The sequence below is a fragment of the Choloepus didactylus genome, chromosome 6 (genome assembly GCF_015220235.1).
Source record: "Choloepus didactylus isolate mChoDid1 chromosome 6, mChoDid1.pri, whole genome shotgun sequence".
Lineage (NCBI taxonomy): Eukaryota > Metazoa > Chordata > Mammalia > Pilosa > Megalonychidae > Choloepus > Choloepus didactylus.
The window spans coordinates 139,336,692-139,361,957 of NC_051312.1; the positions used below are offsets into that span (position 1 = coordinate 139,336,692).

At 37.7% G+C, this 25,266-nt stretch overlaps 2 protein-coding genes across 4 annotated transcripts in view; one reads left to right on the forward strand and one right to left on the reverse strand.

Annotated features, from left to right (window-relative positions):
* Window positions 1-4,914: 4,914 nt before the first annotated feature.
* Window positions 4,915-6,226, reverse strand: LOC119538658 (olfactory receptor 10G4-like). The gene has a single exon (XM_037841796.1). It carries the CDS (start codon window positions 6,224-6,226, stop codon window positions 5,297-5,299), a length of 930 nt encoding a protein of 309 aa, XP_037697724.1. The 3' UTR covers window positions 4,915-5,296.
* The window catches only part of LOC119538656 (olfactory receptor 8D4-like), a 77,192-nt gene continuing 57,905 nt past the window's right edge, over window positions 5,980-25,266 (forward strand). The window contains exons 1-2 of one of the 3 annotated variants that reach the window (XM_037841794.1): window positions 5,980-6,040; window positions 7,236-7,432. The gene's annotated coding sequence lies outside the window, so the exon portion shown is untranslated. The other 2 variants (XM_037841792.1, XM_037841793.1) reach the window with 2 other exon arrangements.

Sequence of the window (25,266 nt, forward strand, 5' to 3'; positions counted from 1 at the left end):
TGAGTATCAGCATTGGGATCACTTAAAAAGTCATCCTATTAGTTCAGTATTTGAGCCAGAATTTTCTTATGTTTTCTTATGTTTTAGCTATTTACTTCTCATATGATAAGATACCTTTCACATACTTGTTAACTCAGACGTATTATGAAAATAACCATACAATATTTTAGAAATAGAGGTTAACAAGGGAGTGACACAAGTAATAACGAGCCTTTGTGGATAACATCTCAGTTCAGTACTCAAAGGCTGCTATTTCAAGGAGAAAACCAAAAGTAGATAGAAATGTGATACAAAGTGATGAAAGAGTTGTCCAGTGTTCATCATCCCCTTTATGGAATGCAAACATCAATTCTGATTTCCTTTACTCTTTTTAATTTTCTCCTTTTGAAAGTAGTGCTGATAGCTCCCAGAACATAGTACTGATACCATGAAGTATTTACAAAATGAGGTTGTCCCAAATATTATTTGATAGTGTGTGTAAAGGATTCATTATTGAACTCTTAAAATTACTCATCATTTCTCTATTTTTTCCAGAGACTTTACTAATGTTTTGTGTCATCCTGTCTTCCTCATCACCCTTGTTTATCTCTTCTCTTGCCCCCTTTTGAATTCCATGGAGAAGAAATGTATGAGGAAGGGTCATGAGCAAACACTTGCAGTCTCAGACCCCTCAGACCCCTCTTGTGGGGGGACAGTGATGGCACATAAAGAAGGAGAAAAACAGTTATGATTTAGACATATGGAATTGGATATAACAGCTTTATCTCCAGATGTAAGAATCTAGCAAACTACAATTATTAGGGACTGGATGAGTCTTGTTTTCGGAGCATGATTGGCCTATACATAACAACTTTGATATTGAGGGATTTTAACTTGAATCAAGAGCTCTGTCTGATGTCACTGATGAAGAAGAAGTACAAGTTGATCCTCAAAAAATATCTGGATGGAGATTGTGAAAAGTATCTGGAGGATCCTGCTTTTGATACCAATTACTCTACTGAGCCTTGTTGGCAGCACCAAGATCATCATGAAAACAAATATTGTGATCTGGAATATAGCCATACTTGTAACTACAAAATGAGGTCAACATCATCTTTAGATAACTCAGTTTGGAGAGAGAGTGAAGTTAATCGTTACTATGAACTCAAGCTTATCATAGATCTTTCCAATTGGAAAGAACAAAGGAAAGAAAAATCTGATAAGAAATGCAAGTCAAAATGTGAAAGGAATGGATTGGTTAAAGCCCAGATAGCTCTAGAGGAAGCATCACAGCAACTGGCTGAAAAAGAAAGGGAAAAGAATCAGGGATTTGACTTTGATTCCTTTGTTGCAGGAACTCTTCAATTTAATTCACAACATAATCCTACTGATATTGTTGAAAAATTAAATGATTTGAATAGCTCAGTGTCCCAACTGGAATTGAAAAGTTTGATACCAGAGTCAGTAAGCCGAGAAAAAGAGGAAAAAGGAATGGGAAATGTGGCTCAATTAGAAGGCTTGTACCAGTCTTTTTGGGCTAGCCAGTTTGTGAGTGGTGGGGAGGACTGTTTTCTTATAAGTCAGTTTTGTTGTGAGGCAAGGAAGGATGAACAAATTGACCAGGAAAACACTTATACCAGTTACTTGGACAGGTTCTTTAGTAGGAAAAAAGATGCTGAAATGCTAGGAACTTAGCCAGTAGAGGATGGGAAGCTTGGGGAGAGGAAATGAGGAAAGATTTCTGAACCAGAATGGTGAGTTCCTCCTTAACTAACAGCTGGCATCCATGGGCACCCCACAGTTTCAAGTCCAGTTGGGACACCACTTAAGTCAATACAGGCCACATTAACACCTTCTGCTATGAAAGCTTCCCCTCAAATTCCTCATAAAACATACAGCAACATTCTGAAACATCTGAACCAAAAACACTCAGCAGACATTTCCCTTTGTATTCTTCATGAACTGTGTTTTGTCTTTTATCACTAGTGTTTAAGTCAGTTTTTACTTGAATCAGACGGCATCATTTTAGCTAAGGATTTAATTATTTTTTTGGTTTTTAAAATCAGACTTATTGTCTAATGTGAGATAGTTTTCATTTTAACTGGCATGTTGTTTGCACACAAAAAATTTAAAAAAATAGAGCAAAATAATGCAATGCAGGCAAAGATAAAAGAAATGCGCTAAGAGAAGTAAAAACATTGTCTCATAGAACAAGGATTTGTTTTACAGCAAACAGAAATCTTGCCTTGAAATTTATAGTGAGACTGTACATGACATGAAAATATCGTTTTTTTCCTAAAATATTTTTTTCATTCATGAGTATTTTCAAGTTTTTCATACTGTACGCATTTCTTGAAACAAATGATACCAGCAGCAACTGAAAATGAATGCCAAATTTGGTACACGTGTTATCTTCCTTAAGGTAACAAAAGTATGTGGCAAAACATATACCACCCATAGTGCTTCACAATATGCGCTTCTATTTAGCCAGCATTTATTATAGTAAACTATTAGCGAGATTCATTCACTGTTTATAAATGTTCTGGTATACATTATTTATAGTGAACTGTTCATACATCACATCTTATTTATTTTAGCAGATCAGTATATTTTCTGTATTTAATTATATAAAGTTAGCTTAGTTTTTCAAATTTATTTGCAAAAACACTTTTTCCATTTGGCACTATGGTTTGTTGTCTCCCTAGCTGAATATATAATGTCAGCTTATTCTAAGGTTGTCCACATACTTAATCTACTTAAGTGTTCATTTTAAGTAAAGAGCTCACTGTGTATGAGAATTTGTATAAGAAAAATTAGGAATTGCTTGTTTATAAAATGCTTCTAGAAGTCTCAATTGTGTTTATCTTTTAAAACAAACTGTAATGTTAGACTTGTGTGCATGGAAGTAATTAAGGTACAACCATTTTTTAGTTTAAAAGTTGTACATGATAAGACATATTTTGTTTTTACTGTATGATCTATTTCCTGTCCCAAAGCAAGCATGAATAAAATTAGATTAAATGTAGCATGTGAAAACAAAATTATTTGGGGCTGGAATCAAGAGGTAGGAACTTCATGAATAGAGAGGGAAGTCATCTATGTAGAAGTGGTGTTTTAAATTATGAGTGTAGATCAGAAGTTCGGTCCCTCAAAAAGTAAGTAAATTGGGTATGAAAGGGCTTTAGTAACCTAGAGAGCTGTTTAAGGAAAACAGACCAAGATGCCTAAAGGTGGATTACTGTCATGCTAAGACAGTATTTTTCCTCGAGGAACCCACAGCTCACTATGAAGACACAAAAGTAAAGAGATGGGGTGAGGCAGTTTAATGAAGGATGAAGAGGGGTCGTGGGAGGGCCTCAGGGTTAGAATCTAAATTCGGGAGGTAAGGGAGTACAGAAGGTACTATGGAAAAATATAATTTATTAAAATACTAAATTTACTATAAGCATATCGAATATATGTAACTACACAAAAATCTGAATTATTTCAATGATTATTGATGTACATGAATCTTGCTCTGCTTGCCCAAAGACATAGACATTTCCTGAAATTTTAGTGATAGCAATGTAATGTAGAGGTTAATGACATGGGCTTTGGTAACAGATAGTCTGGGATTAAACCTTGACATTATTTCTTACTAACCATGTGACTTTGGGTAAGAAATATAACCCTCCTCAGTTTTCTCATATCTTATAATAATAGTACCAGTCTTATAGGGACAATCTTTGTAAAGTGTCTCACATATAATAAGCTCAATAAATGGTTACTGCTTACCCCCTCTGTATTGATGGAACGATTAAGTTCAGTATGATTGCAATGGTATATATATATTATTATAAGTTCCTTGAAAATTATAAATATGGAAATACCTAATTTACTGAGTAGTGAATCGAAAGAATAATTACTCTGTCAATGATGTTAATTACTACAGTAATCCATTATCAGTGATTTACAGAAAGCTTAATTTCTACATTTCAAAAATACCACATGAGATCATTTGGAAAGGGAAAGATACTCTGAATCAGGTTATCTGGTTTGTAGCACCAAGTTTTAATTAATAAACATTTATTAAAACTTTACTATGAATCAGCATCCTAACTTCCATTAACTCATTTAATACCCACAACAGTATTTTGAGAAGCGTTCTTTTTCAGATGTGGAAACCGTGTTAGAGAGCATAAAATGATTTCTAAACTTATTTGACTGGACATTGGTTTTCTTTTGCATACAATTCTAGCACTTCATTCATTACCTGTGCATGCCCACAACTGGCTATGTAAGTATGAAGCTTTTAGGGTCTTATTGAATACGAGTTTTGCCTTTAGAGCCTTATTTTTCTAATTTGTAAAAGTAAACGTGTTGAAATGCCATTATAAATTACTTATGTTTTCATTTTTCTATTTTTTTTTTAAATAGGAAACAACAGTGTCCCCAGCCTATAATGCAGGGCATCCCTGCCTCACAGCAGATTGTAGCTCATGATAGCTGCATTTCCAACATGTTAAGATGGTGAGAGAGGGAGCTGTCTGCACTGCATGACCAGCCACCTTCATCTATTGTAAAAGGATCCAGAGTACCACTTCTCTGTGCTGAAGATGGGAATCTGGTCAAAGTGTGTGAAGGAATTAAGAGTAACTTTCTTTATCCTGATCCCACTCACTAAACCTAAGAAATATGCAAGAATCTTGCAAGATGGTGATTGTTCCCAGTTACTGAAAGGAGCATGTCAGTGCCAGACTGATCCTGACCATCGTTGCTAGAGAGATAAGAGGTTGTTCAGAAGTTTAGAACTTTTTCAGTGTGGAAGGATTAACAGGACAAAGATGTCCTAGGTAAGAGGGTTTGCTAATTTTCGGATCCTCAAACACGCAACCAAAGAAAGAGCTGAGAAGGCAGTAAGACACGTGCAGCCTTTAATAAGTAACCTCTGGCAAGTGTTGCTCTTCTTGTACAGAATCCCCATGACTGTAAAATTTCCAAGTGCATGTCCACAAGAAATAAACATAGAAGCAAATTATTAATTTAGAAATATGAATAACTCAACCTTATGTATCTGAGACCCAATCAAAGTTTTAAAAAATTTTAACATAATTGACATTGCAGAGAAATCAGTTGGAAGATCAGATATAACCATACTATTGTAAATGAAAAATCTAATTGTGATTTAAAAATTTCTTGAAAATCTGTGAAAGAACTATTCCTGAGTAGGTGATATTTCAATATTTAACACCGGACCATACATGGAATAAATTTCCCGTTGATGACTAAATCATAATACTAATTAGAAAAAATGAGCATATCTACATTCTAGAGTTTATTAGCTCTGAAAATATGTTGCTTTGTCTTTAAGCTTCAACAGAGCTTTCTTCACTTCCTTGTTCCTTAAGGTGTACACAACCGGGTTCAGAAGAGGTGTCAGTACAGTGTAGAAAACTGCCACTACCCCGTCCACAGCATCCTTGGAGCCTGGCCTCAGGTAAATGAAAGCACAGGGACCAAAGAAACACAGGACCACGATGCAGTGGGAGGCGCAGGTCTGAAAGGCTCTGCGTCTCCCCTCCGCGGTGCGGATCTGCAGGATGCAGCAGCCAATGCACGCGTAGGACAGCGCTATGAGCAGAAAGCAGCCCGAGGCCACCACCCCGATGCTGACAAAGATCACCATCTCGTTGGCTGAGGTGTCCGCACAGGCCAGCTGGAGGACGGGCGGCGCGTCGCAGAAGTAATGCTGGATGCGGTGGGGCCCGCAGTAGGGCAAGCGGAAGGTCAAGGCCGTCTGGACCCCGGAGTGCAGGGCGCCGCTGAGCCAAGTGCCGGCGGCCAGGCGGGCGCACGTTCTCGCGCTCATCAGGCCCGAGTGCCTGAGCGGGTGGCTGATGGCCAGGTAGCGGTCATAGGCCATGACGGTGTAGAGGAAGCACTCGGTGCTCCCCAGGAAGTGGAAGGAATAGAGCTGCGCCGCGCAGCCGCCGAGGGAGACGGCCCCGCCTCCTGGGGAGCCGAGGGTCATGAGCATGGTGGGCGCAGTGACAGTGGAGAACCACATGTCGATGAAGGACAGGTTGGCCAGGAAGTAGTACATGGGGGTGTGGAGGTGGGAATCCACCTGGATCACCAGCAGGATGAGGAGGTTCCCCACCACCGTGAGTATGTAAACCAGCAGGAAGACCCCCAAGAGGGCGGTGTCCAGCGCGGGGGCGTGGGGAATGCCCATGAGGACGAACGTGGTCAGGGTCATGTTCTTCATTTCTTCTAGATGGGCCCTGTCTCTAATGGAAGGAAAGCAGGTCTAAGGTCTACTCGGAACATAGTTCATATGAATTGTGTAAGCACATTTACTTGATGGCAAACACAAGCGATTTGTTGGCTTTTATGTTTTACATAGCCCTGTTGCGTCAGTGTGGGACTTTGAAAAGGAATGGTGGCGTTTTTGTATTCCAGTAGGATATAAAATCAGCCAGCTGGAGAAGAGCAATAAATTTTGTATTCTCTAAAGTTAGAAAAGATATCCCTAAAGTAGCAACTATTCAGAAGGCAGCCAACTTCTCACATGGACAAGCTTTTATTCAAGCATCTCTCTGACACACTTACATATAGACATGCACAGTAAGACACATTTTCAAACATAAAGAATGTCTTTATGATCCTCAGAATTAGACACTATAAATTTCTTAAGAAATCTTCAACTTGGATGGCTGAGACAAAAATGGCCTTCCTAAAGCTCTTCTGTCAGCAGCAGAAATGTCAAGTTTGGGTTCCAGTAATGTTCCAGCCTTCCTTGGAGCTTGCTGAGTGCCATTGCCAGCTGTCTGTTCCTGTCTTCTACCCTGGTCTGTACTCCCTAGTCATACTTGAAATCTGTAATGTTACAATAGGCAGAGTAACAATCACTTCCCTTAACTCCTTACTCCTGCGATCATTTCTATTTATAAAAATTATTCTTATTTATTATTTTATTTATTTTATTATTTCCTTATCAAGGATTTTAAGCAATCATCTGCCCTCAAAACCATGACCAAATCACCTCACAACATATTTTCAGACACCCAAGAGGAATTAGAACTGCTCAAAGAGGATTTGATTGTATCTCTAAATCCTAGAACTGGGTGCTTACATTTGTTATAAAACAAATACAATAAAATCTATTTCTAAAAAAATAGAGAAAAATGTGGGATATGAAAGAATTTTTAATTGTTTCTAGTATTTTAATTATTCATGAGCGCAGACTCAAAGTATTTTTTCTTTTTTTCTTTTAGAGTGGATTGGATGTTCCTCAAATTATATAGTCACAGGGAAAAGAAATAAAAAGGTATGAAGAACTGAAGAAAACTGTGGCTGGAGAACTAGACATCTCTGACAGAAAAGGAGCATTTCTTCACTAATTTCTAAGATGCTTCTGCCTTATGGCAACAAGAAACAAGGCATTGCCATCTTTGAGCCTCTGAGAGAAATGGTATGTTTCCATTGGTTCCAACTCAGAGTCATAATGCTAAGTAAGGTTTATAGAGCAAACATTTTATTAGTTTGAGGTTGTCTAGCATTTTCAGGAGATGACTAAGGTGACCTAAACCAAAGCTCAAGAAGAATAAGGGAAAATTAACTGCAACCATAAATACCAAATGTACACAATAATGAAAAATGCTGAGATTTTGCCAGTTTTTACTACTTACCAAATTTTTTCAAGTAGGTTTTTGTTTTGTAAGGCAAAATTAAAGGTTTTAAGAAACTGTCTGGTGAGTAGTATAGTTGTTTTGTCCTACAAAGATGAAACCACAAGAAGAATGAGCTATAGAAATAAGCTCTTTTTAAATATCAGAGCTTAAAATTGGTTTGTCTCAGGAGATACTGCCTTGTCCCCAGGGTCCTCATGGATGAAGAAGCAAAACATTGTGATAAAAATTCAGAAATTTCTACCAAATGTACCTGTTTTACTCGTTTCTGCATTTGATGACCCATCCTTCTATATGGCATTTTATTCAGTCAAAATTAATTTCCAAAATGAGGGTTTGAAAATTCCTCATACAGGAATGATTTAGGTTTTTTTTCCCCAATTTTTTTCCTTTAAACTCAAGGATAGAAAATATGGCTTTCATCCCCAAAGGGAGAATTCTCTGGTGGGGCTCATAGTCTCTTTGATAAATCTTTAACTCTGGTGATTATAGCCAGCCAAAAACAGAGCTCTGCATCGTCTATGCTCCAGGAATAATCAGAGTTTTACTCCTCCCAGATAAAATATCTCACTAATTAAACTTCCTTTCTCTGGGGCTCAGCAGATGTGCTATGCAAGTTCCCAGCCTTCCCTGGTTTGGGGATTCTCTCACCTGCTCAGAGACCTCAGCCTTGTGCCTTCTATCCTCTAGGCTTAGAGTACTTTTAGATTCTATTTTAAATTGAATTAGTATAACTAAAGAGAGAGAAAGTACACTTTTTCCCAGAGTTCACAGATGTCTGAGCTATCAGGAAAGAGTTTTATGAAAACAAGGAGAAGAATTGGTCTGCTGCAGTAGAATTCCAAAGCACTGTTAGTCTTGGAGAAGGAAAAGCAGCAGCTTTACTGGCCTTTTGTGCTAACAGAAATGCTGTCACCTGTGTATGATGGATTTTGAGGAACTGAAGCCCCCCCCCCCCCCCCCACTTATCACCTATCACATAACCCAATTTTCTCACATTGGTTTATTAATATAGGATAAGGCATATTTAATATAATTAATGTAAAATATGAGTGCTATCTTAGAAGCTATTTCAATATTTATTTGCAATTTAGCTCCAGTTAATATATTTCAAAATCTCTTTGTGGAATATATGCTGTTAATTTTGCAGATTTAAACTTCTATCCAGCTTTTATATAATTTTTACAAAAGCTATTAAGTTCCATTTGATTCTCTTGGATTATTTAGTTATAAACTCATATTACCTTCATAAAACACTAATTTTCTCTTCTTTGCAAAAGTACATGCCCATAATTTTCATTTCTGTCTTACTGTTTTGGAAAAACACAATTGTTACCCAGCTATCTAGTCTACCCAGGGACTACTTAGATTTCTGAGAGAGCTGCACAACTTGATGGGTGACCTTCTGCATCATGAGGAGGCCAGTGATGCCATTTACTGAGTTTTACTTTACTTAGGAGCTGAAGACAATGATCTAGCTTTTCAGGCTGTATTTTGTAAAACACAGTGAGGTTCTATGAGATGAATGATCCAACCCTCCCATCATCATAAAAATTTTTGCACTGTTAGTCCTTTGCGTAAGGAAAGAGGCAAAGCTGAGTCCACCTATACTTTCTGGTGTCTTTTGTTGATACTCTAATAAAGAGTGGAGAAAGGTAGAACTCCATGTACTTGTTTTTATTTTTTATTTTAATTTTTAGATATTTTTATTTTGAAATATACAGAAAAGTGATAAATTTCAAAATACAGTTTAACATTTAGTTATAGAGCATGTTTCAAAGTATAGTCTGGGTTACAGTTCCACAATTTCAGATATTTCCCTCTGGCTGTTCTTATATACTAGAAACTAAAAAGAACTATCTATAGTAGTCATAATCCATTTGTTAAATCCTAACTTCTCTGTTTCAACTCCTCCCTCTCATTTGATCATTTTCTCAGTCACTAGAGATATTTGGGCAATGACCAGTCTAACTTCTTCATGTTGAAAAGGAGTGTCAACATTATGGGGCAGGGGAATGCAACTGGTTGATGTTCTAGGAGAGACTGGTACTGCTACGTACAGGGCTTATCTGGCATAAGAACAATCTGGAGGTTTTAAGTTTCTGGAAAATAAACTTGATAAGTAAAACATTTATAGAGTCTTAGAGCCCTGGGTTTCTTTAGGCTTTTCAGGAATGTTGGTTGGGGCTTGATATACGGTGGCAATTTGTAATATCTGGGTGAAGCTTGCATAAGAGTAACCTCCATAATGACCTCTTGACTCTATTTGAAATCTCTTAGCCACTGAAACCTTATTTTGTTACAGTATTTTCCTCTCTTTTGGTCAAGGAGTGATACTAGCCAGGGCCAGGCTCCTCCCTGGGAGTCATGTCCCATGTTGAAGGGCAGACTTACATCCCTGAAACTCATGTCCTACAATGGGGGGTGGGGGTGGGGAGGGAGGGTAATGAGCTTATTTGCAGAGTTTGGCTTAGAGACAGAGAGAGACCACATCTGAGCAACAAAAGAGGTTCTCTGGGAGTGACTCTTAGGTGTTTATAAGTAGGCTTATCTTCACCATTACCCAAAAATAACAGATATACGCAACCACACGTTAAAGAAAACCCCAAACACCCCATATCCCTTATCCTACCCCCTCCTCTGCCAATTATTTACCCCTATTGCTGGTGTGGTACTAGTAAGGTATTGCTGTTAAATATAGTGCACAGCATGCAATAGGTAATTTTTCCCATATACCACTCTATTATTAACTCTTTGTAGAAGTGTCATACCTTTGAAGTAGTTCATGCAAGAACTTATTGATATTTGTAGTATTAATAAGTGAGATACATGATTTTAGGGAACTCCTTTCAATCATATTCACCTTCAATAGGCGCTACTACGTATAATCCTAACAGTGAACGACCATCACCTATATCCATTCCCAAACATTTAAGATCAACCCCATTAACAAATCTGTACATGTTAAGTAACTGCTCCCCCTTCTCTAGCTTCTATCTCTAGGTTTCCTATATTCTATATTTTAAGACTCTGAGTTTACATTTTCTAGGTGGTTCTTATTAGTGAAATTATACAATCTCCTTTTGTGTCTGGCTTATTTCCCTCAGCATTATGTCTTCAAGGCTCATCAAGTTTTTGCATACTTTAGGCCCTCAGTCCTTCTTACTGCTGCATAATATTCCATCGTATGTATATACCACATTTTGCTTATCCATTCATCTGTTGATGGATACTTGGATTGTTTCCACCTTTTAGCAATTGTGAACAATGCTGCTGTGAACACTGGTGTGCAAATGTCTCTTCGTGTCACTGTTTTCAGTTCTTCTGTGTATATAATGAGTGCAGAATTGCTGAGTGATGGGACAACTCAATGTTAAGTTTTCTGAGAAATCACTGAAATGTTTTCCACAGTGGCTGTACCATTTTACATTCCCACCAGTAGTGGATAAGTGATCCATTTTCTCCACATCCTCCCTAACATTTGTGGTTTCCTGATTGTTTAATAGTGGCCATTCTTATAGGCGAGAGATGATATATCATTGTGGTTTTGATTTGCATTTCCCTAACAGCTAGTAAAGATGAACATCTTTTCCTGTGCTTTTTACTCATTTGTATTTCCTCTTCAGAAAATATTCACATATTTTTCCATTTTCTAATTGGGTTGTTTGTCTTTTTGTTGTTGAGTTGTAGAATTTCTTTATATATACTGGATAACAAACCCTTATCAGATATATGGTTTCCAAATATTTCCTCCCATAGAATTGGCTACCTCTTCACTTTTTTTGACAAAGTCCTTTGAAGTGTTCAGTCTTGAGGTGTTCCCATTTATTTATTTTTTCTTCCATTTGTTGTGCTTTGGATATAAGGTCTAAGAGGCTACCTCCTATTACTAGGTCTTGAAGATGTTTCCCTTTATTTTTTTCTAGGAGTTTTATGGCACTGGCTCTCATATTTAAGTCTTTAATCCACTTTGAGTTAATTTTTGTATGGGGAGTGAGACAGCGGTCCTTTTTCATTCCTTTGGCTATGGATATTCAGTTCTCCTAGCCCCATTTATTGAAGAGGTATTCTGTCCGAGTTCAGTGGATTTGGGGGCCTTGTCAAAAATCAATTGACTATAGATCTGGGGTCTATTTCTCAACTCTCAGTGCAATTCCATTGATCAATATGTCTATCTTTTGCCAGTACCATGCTGTTCTGACCACTGGGGCTTTATGATAAGCTTTAAAGTCAGGAAGCATTAGTTACCACTTCATTCTTCTCTTTTAGAATGTTTTTGGCTATTTGAAGCCGTTTTTCCTTCCAAGTAAATTTGATAACTAGCTTTTCCAAGTCTGCGAAGTAGGTTGTTGGAATTTTGATTGGTATTGTGGTGAATCTGTAGATCAGTGTGGGTAGACTTGACATTTTAATGATGTTTAGCCTTCCTACCCATGAACACGGAATGTCTTTCCACTTATTTAAGTGTTCCTTGATTTCTTTTAGCAATGGTTTATAGTTTTCTGTGTACCAGCGGCAGTGAATAAGTGTTCTTTTTTCTCCACATCCTCCCTAGCATTTGTGGTTTCCTGAAAGGTCCTTTCAATCCTTGGTTAAGTTTATTCCTAGGTACTTGATCCTTTTAGTTGCTTTTGTGAATGGATTTTTTTTAAATTGCCTCCTCAGGTCATTACTAGTGTATAGAAAAACTACTGATTTTTGTGCATTAATCTTGTATCCTGCCACTTTGCTGAATTTATATATTAGCTCAAGTAGCTTTGTCATAGATTTCTCAGGATTTTCCAAGTATAGAAACATGTCCTCTGCAAATAAGGAGAGTTTTATGTCTTCCCTTCTGATCTGGATCCATGTTATTTCTTTTTCTTGGTCTAGCTAGAACTTCTAGCATAATATTGAATTATAGTGGTGACAGTGGGCATTCTTGTCTCATTACTGATCTTAGGGGGAAAGTTTTCAGTCTCTCACCATTGAGTAAGATGCTGGCTGTGGGGATTTCATATATGCTTTTTACATATTGAGGAAGTTTCCTTTGTTTCTTATCTTTTGAAGTGTTTTATCAGAAAAGGATGTTGAATTTTATCTGATGCTTTTTTCAGCATCAATCGAGATGATCATGTTATTTTTCCCTTTAAATTTTTAATGTGTTTTATAACATTGATTTTCTTGTGTTGAACCACCCTTGTATGCCTGGAATAAACTCCACTTGGTCATGGTATGTAATTCTTTTAATGTGCCTTTGGATTTGATTTGCAAGTATTTTGTCAAGAATTTTTGCATCTGTATTCATTAGGGAGATTTGCCTGTAGTTTTCTTTTCTTGTATATCTTTAGCCAGTTTTGATATTAGAGTGACATTAGTTTCATAAAATGAGTTAGGTATTGTTACTGTTTCTTAATTTTTTGGCAGAGTTTGAGCAGGAGTGGTGTTAGTTCTTTTTGAAATGTTTGGTAAAATTTCCCTGTGAAGCCATCTGGCCTTGGGCTTTTCTATGTAGGAAGGTTTTTGATGGCTGATTGAATCTCTTTATTTGTGGTTGGTTTGTTGAGGTCTTCTATTTTCTCTTGAGTCAGTAGAGGTTGTTCACGTGTTTTTAGGGAATTGTCCATTTCATCTCAGTTGTCTAGGTTGTTGGCATACAGTTTGTTCATAGTATTCTCTTAGGATTTGTTCTTTTTTCAGGGTCCATGGTAATGAACCCTCTCTCATTTTTTATTTTATTTATTTGCATCCCCTCTCTTTTTTTCTTTGTCAGCCTTGCTAAGAGTCCATCAATTTTATTGGTTTTCTCAAAGAACCAACTTCTGGTTTTATTGATTCTCTCTATTGTTTTTGTCCTCCAATTCATTTATTTCTGCTTTAATCTTTGTTAGTTCTCTTTTTCTACTTGCTTTAGGGTTAGTTTGCTGTTCTTTGTCTAGTTCCTCCAGGTGAGCACTGAAGTCATAAATTTTTGGTCTTTCCTCTTTTTTAATGTAGGCATTGGAGTAATAAATTTACCTCTCAGGACTGCCTTTGCTGCATCCTAGATGTTTTGATTGGTTATATTCTTGTTTTCAGTCACCTCCAGATGTTTATTGATTTCTCTTCCAATTTTTTTTCTGACCCACTGATGGTTTAAGAGTGTGTTATTTCACCTCCATATATTTGTTAAGGTTCTGGTTCTTTGGTGGTTATTATTTTCCAGCTTTGTTCCATTGTGGTCAGAGAAAGTGCTTTGAGTAGTTTCAATCTTTTTAAATTTATTAAGACCTATTTTGTGCCCCAGCATATGAACTGTCCTGGAGAATGTTCCAGGAGCACCAGAGAAGAATATATATCCTGGTGTTAGGGGGTGTAATGATCTATATATGTCTGTGAGGTCTAATTCATTTATCACATTTTTCTGTTCTCTGTTTCCCTATTGATCCTCTGTCTGGTTGTTCTATCTATGGAAGAGAGTGGTATATTGAAATCTCCCACTGTTATTGTAGAAACCGCTATTGCTCCCTTCAGTTTTGGCAGTTGTTTGCCTCATGTGCTTTGGAGCTCCTTGGTTGGGGGCATAAACATTTATGACTGTTATGTCTTCTGGGTGAATTGTCCCTTTTATTAATATGTAGTGTCCTTCCTTGTCTCTTGTGACATCTTTGCATTTAAAGTCTATTTTGTCTGATATTAGTATAGCTACCCCTGCTTTCTTTTGTTTACAGCTTGCATAGAATATATTTTTCCATCTTTTCACTTTCGATCTATTTGCATCTTTGGGTCTAAGATGAATCGCTTGTAAACAGCATATAGGTGGATCATATTTTTTAATCCATTCCATTAACATTCACAGTTTTTACTGTAAAGGCAATTCTTGAATCTACCATGTCATCCATTGTTTCCATTTGCCAGATCTATTTTTTCTCCTCTCTTTCTATTATTTAAGTTACTCTTATTAATATTTTTGGATTTGTGTCCTCCGCCAGACCTCACTCTCCTGTCTTTTTTTTTTTTTTTTTTCAGCTGACAGAATTCCCGTTAGTATTTCTTGCAGGGCAGGTGTCTTGTTAACAAATTCTCTCAGCATTTGTTTTTCTGTGAAAATTTTAAAGTCTTCCTCAGTTTGAAGGAGAACTTCACTGGATAAAGAATTTCTGGCTGGCAATTTTTCTCTTTCAGAATCTTAAATATATTGTACCACTACCTTCTTGTCTCCATGGTGCCCACTGAATAGTCAGAACTTGGTCTTATGTGACTTCTCTTGTATGTGGTGGATCACTTTTCTCTTGCTGCTTTTGGGACTTTATGCTTCTCTTCAGCATTTGACAGTCTGATTTGTATTTATCTTGGAGTGGGTCTATTTGATTTATTCTATTTGGAGTTCATTGGGCTTCTTTTATTTGTATATTTATGTCTTTTGTAAGGGTTGGGAAATTTTTCCCAATTATTTCCTCAAAATTACCTTCCTAGACTTTTACTCTTCTCCTTCTGGGACACCAGTGATTCTTATATATGTGTGCTTCATGTTGTCCATCGTTTCCCTGAGATCCAATTCAAACTTTTCCATCTTTTCCACCATTTGTTCTTTTTACATTTGAATTCAGTTGCTGTCTCCTCTAGTTCACTTATTCTTTCTTTTGCCTCTTCAAATCTGCTGTGGTGTCTCTAGAAAATTTTTAATTTCATATATAGTATCTTTCATTTCCATAAAATCTGCTATTTTTCTATTTATTCTTTCAAGTTCTTCTTTATGGTCTTCTAGTGTCTTCTTGACATCTTTTATTCCTTTAGCCAACCCACTGAAGTTATTTAGGAGATTTGTATGACTGTCTTTGATTAGTTGTTTCAAATTCTGTGACTCCTCTGGCTTTATTAATTTGTTCAATTGGCTTTGCTGTATCTTCTTGCATCTTCATATACTTAGTGTTTTTTGTTGTTGTTGTTGCTTTCTACACATTTGATTATCTTCATAAGGTTATTATGAAAGTTGACTTCCTCCACTTGTCTAAGATTTTGTAGTTGCTTGGGTTTTCATTGAAGGTCAGAAAAGCAGTTTGCCAGAGTGTACCTCCTTGCCTTCCCAGCAGATGGTGCTCTTGGGCCAACTCTTTCCCACAACCCTCCCTTCCCCCAACTGTGGCATTGCACTGGACTGGGCCCCAACCAGGCAACAGGTCAGTCAAGGCCACCGTTCTCTATGTGCCCTGGAAGCTGCTGACTCTGGGGTAGGGGTTGGACACTTTGCACCTTTAGTGAGGCCCCTGCCTGTTGGCACAATGTGCCTGGTGATTCCCAGGTTTCTGCGTCGAAGGGTCTTGGGCTGTGGGACTGAGAGTTACCACTTCCTCAGCCAACAGCTGGCCCAGGAGTGATCTGTTTTTCACCATCCAGTTAAGACCTGGGTTTGTGTTAGGGCATGGCTTTAACAGTTTGGTTGTCCATGTCTCTCAGCTAAAAGAGGGCCTGGTTCCAATGCAGGAGGTGTAGACCAGCTCTGATGGGCCTGGGATAGGGTCTGGTGAGGCTCCGAAGAGCTTTCAGTTCCCCTGCATTTTCCTGCCTGCCCAAAAGATGGCTCTGGTCAGTGACTTAATTGTTCTCAAAAGCTCTTTAGCTCCTGGAGCCACGCAGTGTCTGACTGGGTAGGGTTGAAACTGCAGAGTTCTATTCCAGTTTGCAAATACTGCCATTATGCAAAACACCAGAAATAGATTGGCTTTTATAAAGGGGATTTATTTGGTTACAAAGTTGTAGCCCTAAGGCCATAAAAATATCCATACAAAGGCATCAGCAATAGGGTTGCTTCACTGAAGAACACTGATGGTGTCTGGAAAAGCTCTGTTAGCTCAGAAGGCATGTGGCTGGTGTCTGCTTAATCCCAGGTTGTGTTTCAAAATGCATTATCCAGAATGTCTGGACTTAGCTTCTTGGGGCAAACTCTGGGCTAGTATCTCCAAAGTGTCAGCAAAAGTCTGCTTTCAACAGTGTCTCCAAAATGTCTCTCTTAGCTGCAGCAACAAGCTCCTTCTGTCTGAGTTCTTATGTAGGGCTCCAGTTATTTAATTAAGCCCCATACTCTATGGGTGGGGCCACACCTCCATGGAAACAACCTAATCAAAGGCATTACTCACAGCTGGGTGGGTCACATCTCCATGGAAACAGCCTAATTCAAAGATTCCAAACTAATCAGCACTAATAGTCTGCCCCCACAAGAGTGCATCAAAGAACATGGCTTTTGGGGGGACATAATACATTCAAACTGGCATACTTCCTACGCTCTCACTTTTCCAGCCCAAATCTGGATCAATGTGGGTCTGTGTCCCTAACTTTACTCATGGTAGCGGATTCCTCCAGCTACCCCAGTCTGCAGCCTTCCCCCAGGCAAGGATCAGGCCTCCTGCTGCTGCTTCCCCCATGGGTGGGGGATGGGCACCAGGATCTAGGGCTGGAAACACAGTCTCTGTCCATGTTTTCTCAGACTCTTTGTCCCTCACTGACCTGAGCCTTGAAATGTACTCCCCTGTCCCAACACAGTTGATTTAGGTAGTCTCTGCCTGCGTGCTTGCTGCTTTTAGGGAAGATTTTGTGGTTTCCTCTCTATTCCTCCATTTTAGAAAATCCCCCTTGTTGCCCTTTTGTGTTCTGCCCTCCGCAAGGGCTTAAGTCCTGCCATGGGACTTTGTGGGCTTGGTTCCCTGTGTCTGGATGTAGTTGGGATTCTGTCTCACTGCTGTGAGAGATTTTATAGTCTGTGTCCCTGCTGGGAGTTGGGAGGGATCCCAGCGGCCACTGTGTTCACTTCCCAAGGTGTCTAGGAGGAGAGAGGACTGGCTGGTCCAGGATGGAAGTTTCCTACCTGATATTTTTCTCTTTCTTTGATTCAGCATTGTAGAATCCTTCTCCATTCTACACCTTTCTTCAAAGTTCTGAACAAGTGAGAATAGTCCTTTTTTTCTACTGAATCTCTGGGGAGAAGTTTTCAGTGGCTGTTTACATCACCATGTTGATGATGTCATCTTGGAATGCATTCAGTTTTAACAGCCTCTACCATTTGGGACTTGAAGTAATCTAATGACTTGGGGTAGTACTTGGGGTAGTACTTGGGCCTCTTCCAACCTTACTGGTTGTTGGCAGAATTAACCTCTGTTTTCCATGTGGCTCCCTCCAACTTCAGCAATGGAGGGTCTTTCTCACTCTTAGAATATTCTCTGTGCACTTGTTTCTGACACTCATTTGCAACTGGACCTGATCTGCTATTGAAGCTGTTCTCCAACATTTTTTCCCCAAAATTGTTTTTGATACTGAAAGTCCTTTTGCAGTTCCATATGGATTTTAAAAATAGCGTGTCAATTTCTACAAAAGAGCATACCAAGATTTTGTTTAGAATTTTATGGACTCTAGATCAACTTGAGAAGAATTAACATCTTAACAATAGTGAGTCTCACTCTCAATATCCTTTTAATTTCTCCCATGTTGTAATAGTATTCATTGTTCAGGTCTGGCACATTTTTTTGTTGAAGTTATTACTATCTGCTGTTTTTGTTGCTATTGCAAATGGTGTGTTTTTACTTCAATTTCTAATTATTGATTCCTGGTGTGTAGAAATACAGCTGACTTTTTGGAAAATTGATGTTACATCCTGTAACCTTCTTAGTTCTTGTAGCTTTTAGAAGATTCATTTTCTACAGAGATGACCATGTTGCCTGTGAATATAGTTGATTTCTTCCTTTCCAATCTGGATGCATTTAATTTCTTTTTCTTACCTTACTGCACTAAATGAGTCCACCAGTATAATGTTTAATAGAAGTTGTGAGAGCATAAATCCTTGATTTATTCCTGATCTTAGGGGGTATTCATTGAGTCTCTCACTGTCAAGTTTTATGTTAGCTGTAAGTTTTTCATAGATTTTTTATTCCCTTCTATTTCCTAGTTAGCTGTGAGTTTTTAACTAGTATAGTGTTTGGAGTTTGTCAAATACATTTTCTGCATCTATGAAATGATCATGTGATTTTCATTTTCAGGTTGATGATGAATTATGCTGATTGAGTTTCACATATTAAACCAAATTTGCGTTCCTGGAATGAACCACAATTTTTGTTTCAAGCATGAAAAAGTTTTTTATTTATCTTATTCTTGTCTGTGGATTCAATTTTCCATCTGGTTCATTTCTACTTCTTTCTGATGACCTTCAGTTAACACTTATTGTAGTTCAGGTCTGCTCTTTACAAAATCTTCCAAATTTTGTTTTCATTAATTAATCTGATTTTACCTTCATTTTAGAAGGATATATTTTGTGAATGTAGAAATCTTGGCTGACGTTTTATTTTCAGCTCTTTAAATGTGTCATTCTATTGCCTTCTGTCTTGCATAGCTTGATGAGAATTATGCCTTCATTCTTACCATCATTCTGTACTCATGTGTCTTTTACCTGGCTGCTAGTAAGATATTTTTCTCTTTTGATGATTTTATTATGTTATGACTTAGTGTGTGGTTTTCTTTGTTTTATCCTGCTTCGGATTTGTTCCACTCTTTGGGCCTTTTGGTTTGTCTTAATCAACAAATTTTGGAAAAATTTTTGTTCACCATTTCATCCAGCATTTTTTCTGGGTTTCCTTCTGACACTACAGGTGTGTGATACAGTTTGAGTTGACTTTTATTAAAGCTGAAAGGCCTGGATGTAAATCCTTGTTTTGCGTATGGATATCCAATTGTTCCAGCACCCGTTTTTTGAAAAGACTGTCATTCTACATTGAAATGCCTTTGCTCCTTTGTCAAAGATCAGTTGACTATATTTGTGTGGGGCTAGTTCTGGTCTCTCCATTCTGTTGCATTGATCCATTTGTCTATTATTTCTCTAATACCATGCTGTATTGATCACTGTAGCTTTACAGTAAGTCTTAAAATTGGGTAATGTCAGTCCTCTGGCTTTGTTCTTCCTCAGGGTTTTGTTGGCTGTCCTGAGCTTTGGCCTTTCCAGATAAACTTTTAGGATCAGTTCATCAATATCTACAACATAACTTGCTAGGAATTTCATTGGGATTGCATTGAATCTATACATCAAGTTGTGGGGAAATTGACATCTTATTAAAAATAATATAAATGATATTTAGTGTTCATATCCATGACATGGAATGTCTCCTCATTTATTTAGATCTTCTCTGATTTCCGTAATCAGAGTTGTACAGTGTTCTTCATCTAGAGCTTGTATATATTTATTTGGACTTTACCTGATTGTCCCAGTTTGAATGTATTATGTCCCCCAAAACACCATTATTTTTGATGCAGTCTTGTGTGGGCAGACATATTAGTTTTGATTAGATTGTAATTCTATGATTGAGTGTTTCCATGGAGATGTGACCCACCAAACTGTAGGTGATAACTCTGATTAGATAATTTCCGTGGTGGCATGGCCCTGCCCATTCAGTGTGGGCATTTATTAGTTCACTTGGGCCCTATGAAAGCTCAGACAGCAGGAGCAAGCTTGCTACAGCCAAGAGGGACACTTTGAAGAAAGCACAGGAGCTGAGAGAGGAGCTACAGATGAGAGACAGTTTGAAGATGGCTGTTGAAAGGAGATTTTCCTCTTCTTTGCTCTGGAGAAGTTCAGAGAGGACAAATGCCCCAAGAGCAACTGAGAGTGACATTTTGAAGAGAAGCTGCAACCTAGGGAGGAACATCCTGGGAGAAAGCCATTTTGAAACCAGAACTTGAAGCAGACACCAGCCACGTGCCTTCCCAGCTAACAGAAGTTTTCTGGGTGCCATTGGGCATCCTTCAGTGAAGGTACCCGATTGTTGATGCATTATCTTGGACATTTTATGACCTTAAGACTGTAACTGTGTAACCAAATAACCCCCCTTTATAAAAGTCAATCCATTTATGGTGTTTTGCAAAAGGGCAACATTAGCAAAATAGAACACTGAGCATTTCATCTTTTAGTGCTAATGTAAATGGTATTGCTTTTAATTTCAAACTCCAGTTGTTCATGCTGGTACGTGGGAAAGCAATTGATTTTTGTATATTAACCTTGTATCCTTAGTTCCAGGAGTATTTTTGCAATTCTTTGGAATTTTCTACATGGACAATCATATCATCTGCAGACCAAGGGGCCTTTATTTCTTTCTTCTGAATCTGTATATATTTTATTTCCTTTTCTTATCATATTGCATTAGTTAGGACTTCCATTATGATGTTGAATAGGAGTTGTAAGAGGATATATCTTTGTCTTGTTCCAATCATAGGGCAAAGCGCTAGTTTCTCACCATCAAGTATGATATTGGTTGTAGATTTTTTCTATCTGTTCTTTAGTTGAAGCAGTTCCCTATTTTATGTTTTTAAGACTTGTACATATTGATATGCATAGCCATAAATGTATTATTTTTATTGATTTATATTGTTCCATTGTAAAACATACTAATGATAGACATTAGTGTGTTCAAATATTTGGTTATAACAGAAACTAATCTCTGAATATTATACATTTACCCTAGTAAACATGTCCATAAGTTTCTCCATGGAAATTTCTGTTATTATGAGGAAAACATCTTCCATTTTATTGGAAAGCAATAAACCATTTTCTAAAGTGTTCATTTAAATTTAGTCTCCTTTAAGCAATATATAAAAGTTCCACATGCTCACAAATTAATGATTTTGACATTTACCATTAGCAAAATTTTATTGAAATTTTAATTTCAATCTCACTAATTTTTGAAAATGATTGGGCATATTTTCTTTTGGGTATTGGCTTTTGTATTTCCTCTTTTGTGAAGTCTGCTCAAATCATTTGCCTTTTTTCCTATTGGATTGATTAGTTCTCCTTATAAACATTAGGGATGCTTTATATATTTTGGATATGAGTCCTTGTTATGAATGTGTTGTAAATAACATCTCCAACTTTCACTTTTCTTCTTTTCATTTTTACTCCTTTGATAGTATTCTCTATTTTAATGTAACCCAAAAATCACTGTTTCTCTTATTGTTATTATTTCTATATCTAGTCAAAAAGATTGCGTCCGATTTAATTGGTAAATGCTATGTTATTTTGCCTCATAAATTTAAGTTTATTTTATCCCTGGAATTGATTTTGTGTATGGTGTGTAGTAAAAGATTAATTTTTATTCTTTCCCTGTTGATCCAGTCACCCAAACATAATTTATTGGCATAAAAATATGTGTCCCCATGATCTTCCGTGCCACTTTTGTCTTAAATCCATTATTGACATATGCAAGGGGTGTGCTTTTATGCTCTGTATTCTACTCCATTTCTCTGTTTGTCTCTACACCAACACACATTGTTTGAATTGCTATAAAGAAAAACAACAACATACTTTTGGAAAAATATTTAGCCTTAAGAATAAGCAGAAACGAATATTAAAAAATAGTTGGATGTCAATTGCTTATGAAAAAACTTTAAAACTCTTAAAATATGTTAATACATAATGTTGGTAAAGCTGGCCCTTTACAAATGCTGCTGCTAACAAAGTAATTTGTCAATAATATTCAAAACCCTTATATTCATAGTCTTTGCTCTAACATTTATTTTGCTAAATACAAGGAAAAAGAATATGAAAACTCAAAATGATAGCTGTGATGATTGAATAATGGTGAAAAATATTTTGAAAAGATTATAAATTAAATTGAAATTAAAAGAGAAAGATTCAAAACTGTAATATATAGTATGAGTTCAAATAGTTAAAGAAAAAAATAATATTATGGTAGAGTTATTGGAAAGAAAACACCAAAATCTTAACATTGGAAATGATAAGGTTGAAGAAACATGAGATATTTTTCTCACCTTTTTGTATATGTAACAAATAGTCTATAAAGTTGTGATGCTAACCTTATAATGGCTGTCATATATTATGAAATAATTAGATAGAGAATGGAAGGGGGCAGGAGGAAAGAAAGGCAGACATCTATTTAATTATTCCCTTTGCCCAGTCAGGCTTCTTGAGACTGAGGATTTGTCCATTGGGGATATTGTCTCAAAAGAAACCAGTCCCTTTAATAGTCTCCAGTTTGGAAAACATTGCAAATCCAGAATTTCAGGACCAGACTACAAAGCAGGGCTGAGTGTGGATCTGTGTCTTGGCTTCAAGAGGAGAAGGTGCCAACCTTCACTCTGTGCCATGGCGTCTTATTCAAAATAGAGTTTAGGCTTAAGGCACACGTTCTTCTTGCCTAGAAACTTTAGAACAGTCTCTTTACCCTTGTTAGACGTGTTTTCCATCCACTGGTATGTGTCTGAACCTTTGCCTACCTCTATTTATCTCTGTCCTGCCTAGTGCCCTCTCTTTCCTTTGCTCTCCCTCTGCTACATTTCTACTCTTAGTTTGTCCTTATAATTTTACTGGCTCAACCAACTGAAGGAAGAAATCAAGGAACTGAGGCAGTTTCTTATAAAACTCTGTGTTGCACAATCCACTAGGAAGCCAACACTCAGGAAAAAATGAAGAAGAGAACTTTTGGGGATAAATGTGCATGTGTGGGAGAGGAGTGGCTTGTTGGGGGGAGGTGGCTGATATCGAAGGGGATAGATTCTTTGTCTGTGAATCCTATTTTGTAGTTAGCATATGTGCCGGTTTGAATGTATTATGTCCCCCAGAAAAAGCCATATTCTTTGGTGCAATCTTGTGGGGCAGACATAATAGTGGGGATTAAGTTGGAACGTTTGAATTAGGTTGTTTGCATGGAGATGCACCCCACCCAACTGTGGACGATAACTGATGGGATATTTCCATGGAGGCATGGCCCCACCCATTCGGGGTGGGCCTTGATCAGTGGAGACATATAAACGTGCTGACTCAGAGATGGAACTCAGTGCAGCTGTGAGTGACGTTTTGAAGAGGAGCAAGCTTGCTAGAGAGGAATGTCCTGGGAGAAAGCCATTTTGAAACCAGAACTTTGGAGCAGACGCCAGCCACATGCCTTCCCAGCTAACAGAGGTTTTCCAGACACCATTTGCCATCCTCCAGTGAAGGTACCTGATTGCTGATGTGTTACCTTGGACATTTTATGGCCTTAAGACTGTAACTGTATAGCCAAATAAACCCCCTTTTTATAAAAGCCAATCCATCTCTGGTGTTTTGCATTCCGCAGCATTAGCAAACTAGAACAGCATAGAAATTAGAAATTTGTGATATACTCTTAATGTGAACTCTTATTATCAGCATCAGAGCTTCCTTTAACAAGTATATTAAAGAAATATATTAAATTTAACAGATATATATGTATATATATATATATATATATATATGAATATGGTGCCATTAAAAGCTAAGAATTACAATGCAAATGTTAGTGGCTGTGGCAACAGTGAAACTCGGATGATTTATCAAAAGCTAATAATAAGGAATTTTAGAATTTAAAGTTGGAAGAAATAATCTAGTTTTTCCCCCTTTGTTGGAGAATGTTTTCTTCTACTGCTTCGTTAAGAGATGAGCCTGTAAGTTCTGCTTGAAAATCTTCCATTCTGGGAATGCAGTGCTTTCCCACACGACTCTCTTTATTTTATTTTATCTTCATTTTATTGAGATATATTCACATACCACGCAGTCATACAAAACAAATCGTACTTTCGATTGTTTACAGTACCATTACATAGTGGTACATTCATCACCCAAATCAATCCCTGACACCTTCATTAGCACACACACAAAAATAACAAGAATAATAATTAGAGTGAAAAAGAGCAATTGAAGTAAAAAAGAACACTGGGTACCTTTGTCTGTTTGTTTCCTTCCCCTATTTTTCTACTCATCCATCCATAAACTAGACAAAGTGGAGTGTGGTCCTTATGGCTTTCCCAATCTCCTTGTCACCCCTCATAAGCTACATTTTTATACAACTGTCTTCGAGATTCATGGGTTCTGGGTTGTAGTTTGATAGTTTCAGGTATCCACCACCAGCTACCCCAATTCTTTAGAACCTAAAAAGGGTTGTCTAAATTGTGCGTAAGAGTGCCCACCAGAGTGACCTCTCAGCTCCTTTTGGAATCTCTCTGCCACTGAAGCTTATTTCATTTCCTTTCACATCCCCCTTTTGGTCAAGAAGATGTTCTCCGTCCCACGATGCCAGGTCTACATTCCTCCCCGGGAGTCATATTCCACATTGCCAGGGAGATTCACTCCCCTGGGTGTCTGATCCCACGTAGGGGGGAGGGCAGTGATTTCACCTTTCAAGTTGGCTTAGCTAGAGAGACAGGGCCACATCTGAGCAACAAAGAGGCATTCGGGAGGAGGCTCTTAGGCACAACCATAGAGAGGCCTAGCCTCTCCTTTGCAGCAACCGTCTTCCCAAGGGTAAAACCTGTGGTAGAGGGCTCAACCCATCAAACCACCATTCCCCTATGGCCACACGACTCTCTTTATATTTAGGCAACATTTGTTTCTAGAATACTTTTCCTTGGACAGATGTCAGATTCTTTCTTGAGAATAGGTTTGGATGGAGATAAGGAACTAAGTGCTGATTACAGAGGAGAGGTGAGAGGGGTTTTCAAAGTGTATCTCAGATGTGTTGTCAAAGTGGCACTTCTGCCCAGGGCAGGTTTGGACTGACCCCTGTGCCATTTAGCCTGCGGAGCTGGTTACTGAGCTAGAAACAGAAAAGTTCAGATTAGAGGGAGAGTTTATACACTTCCAGGCTACAAAGTTATC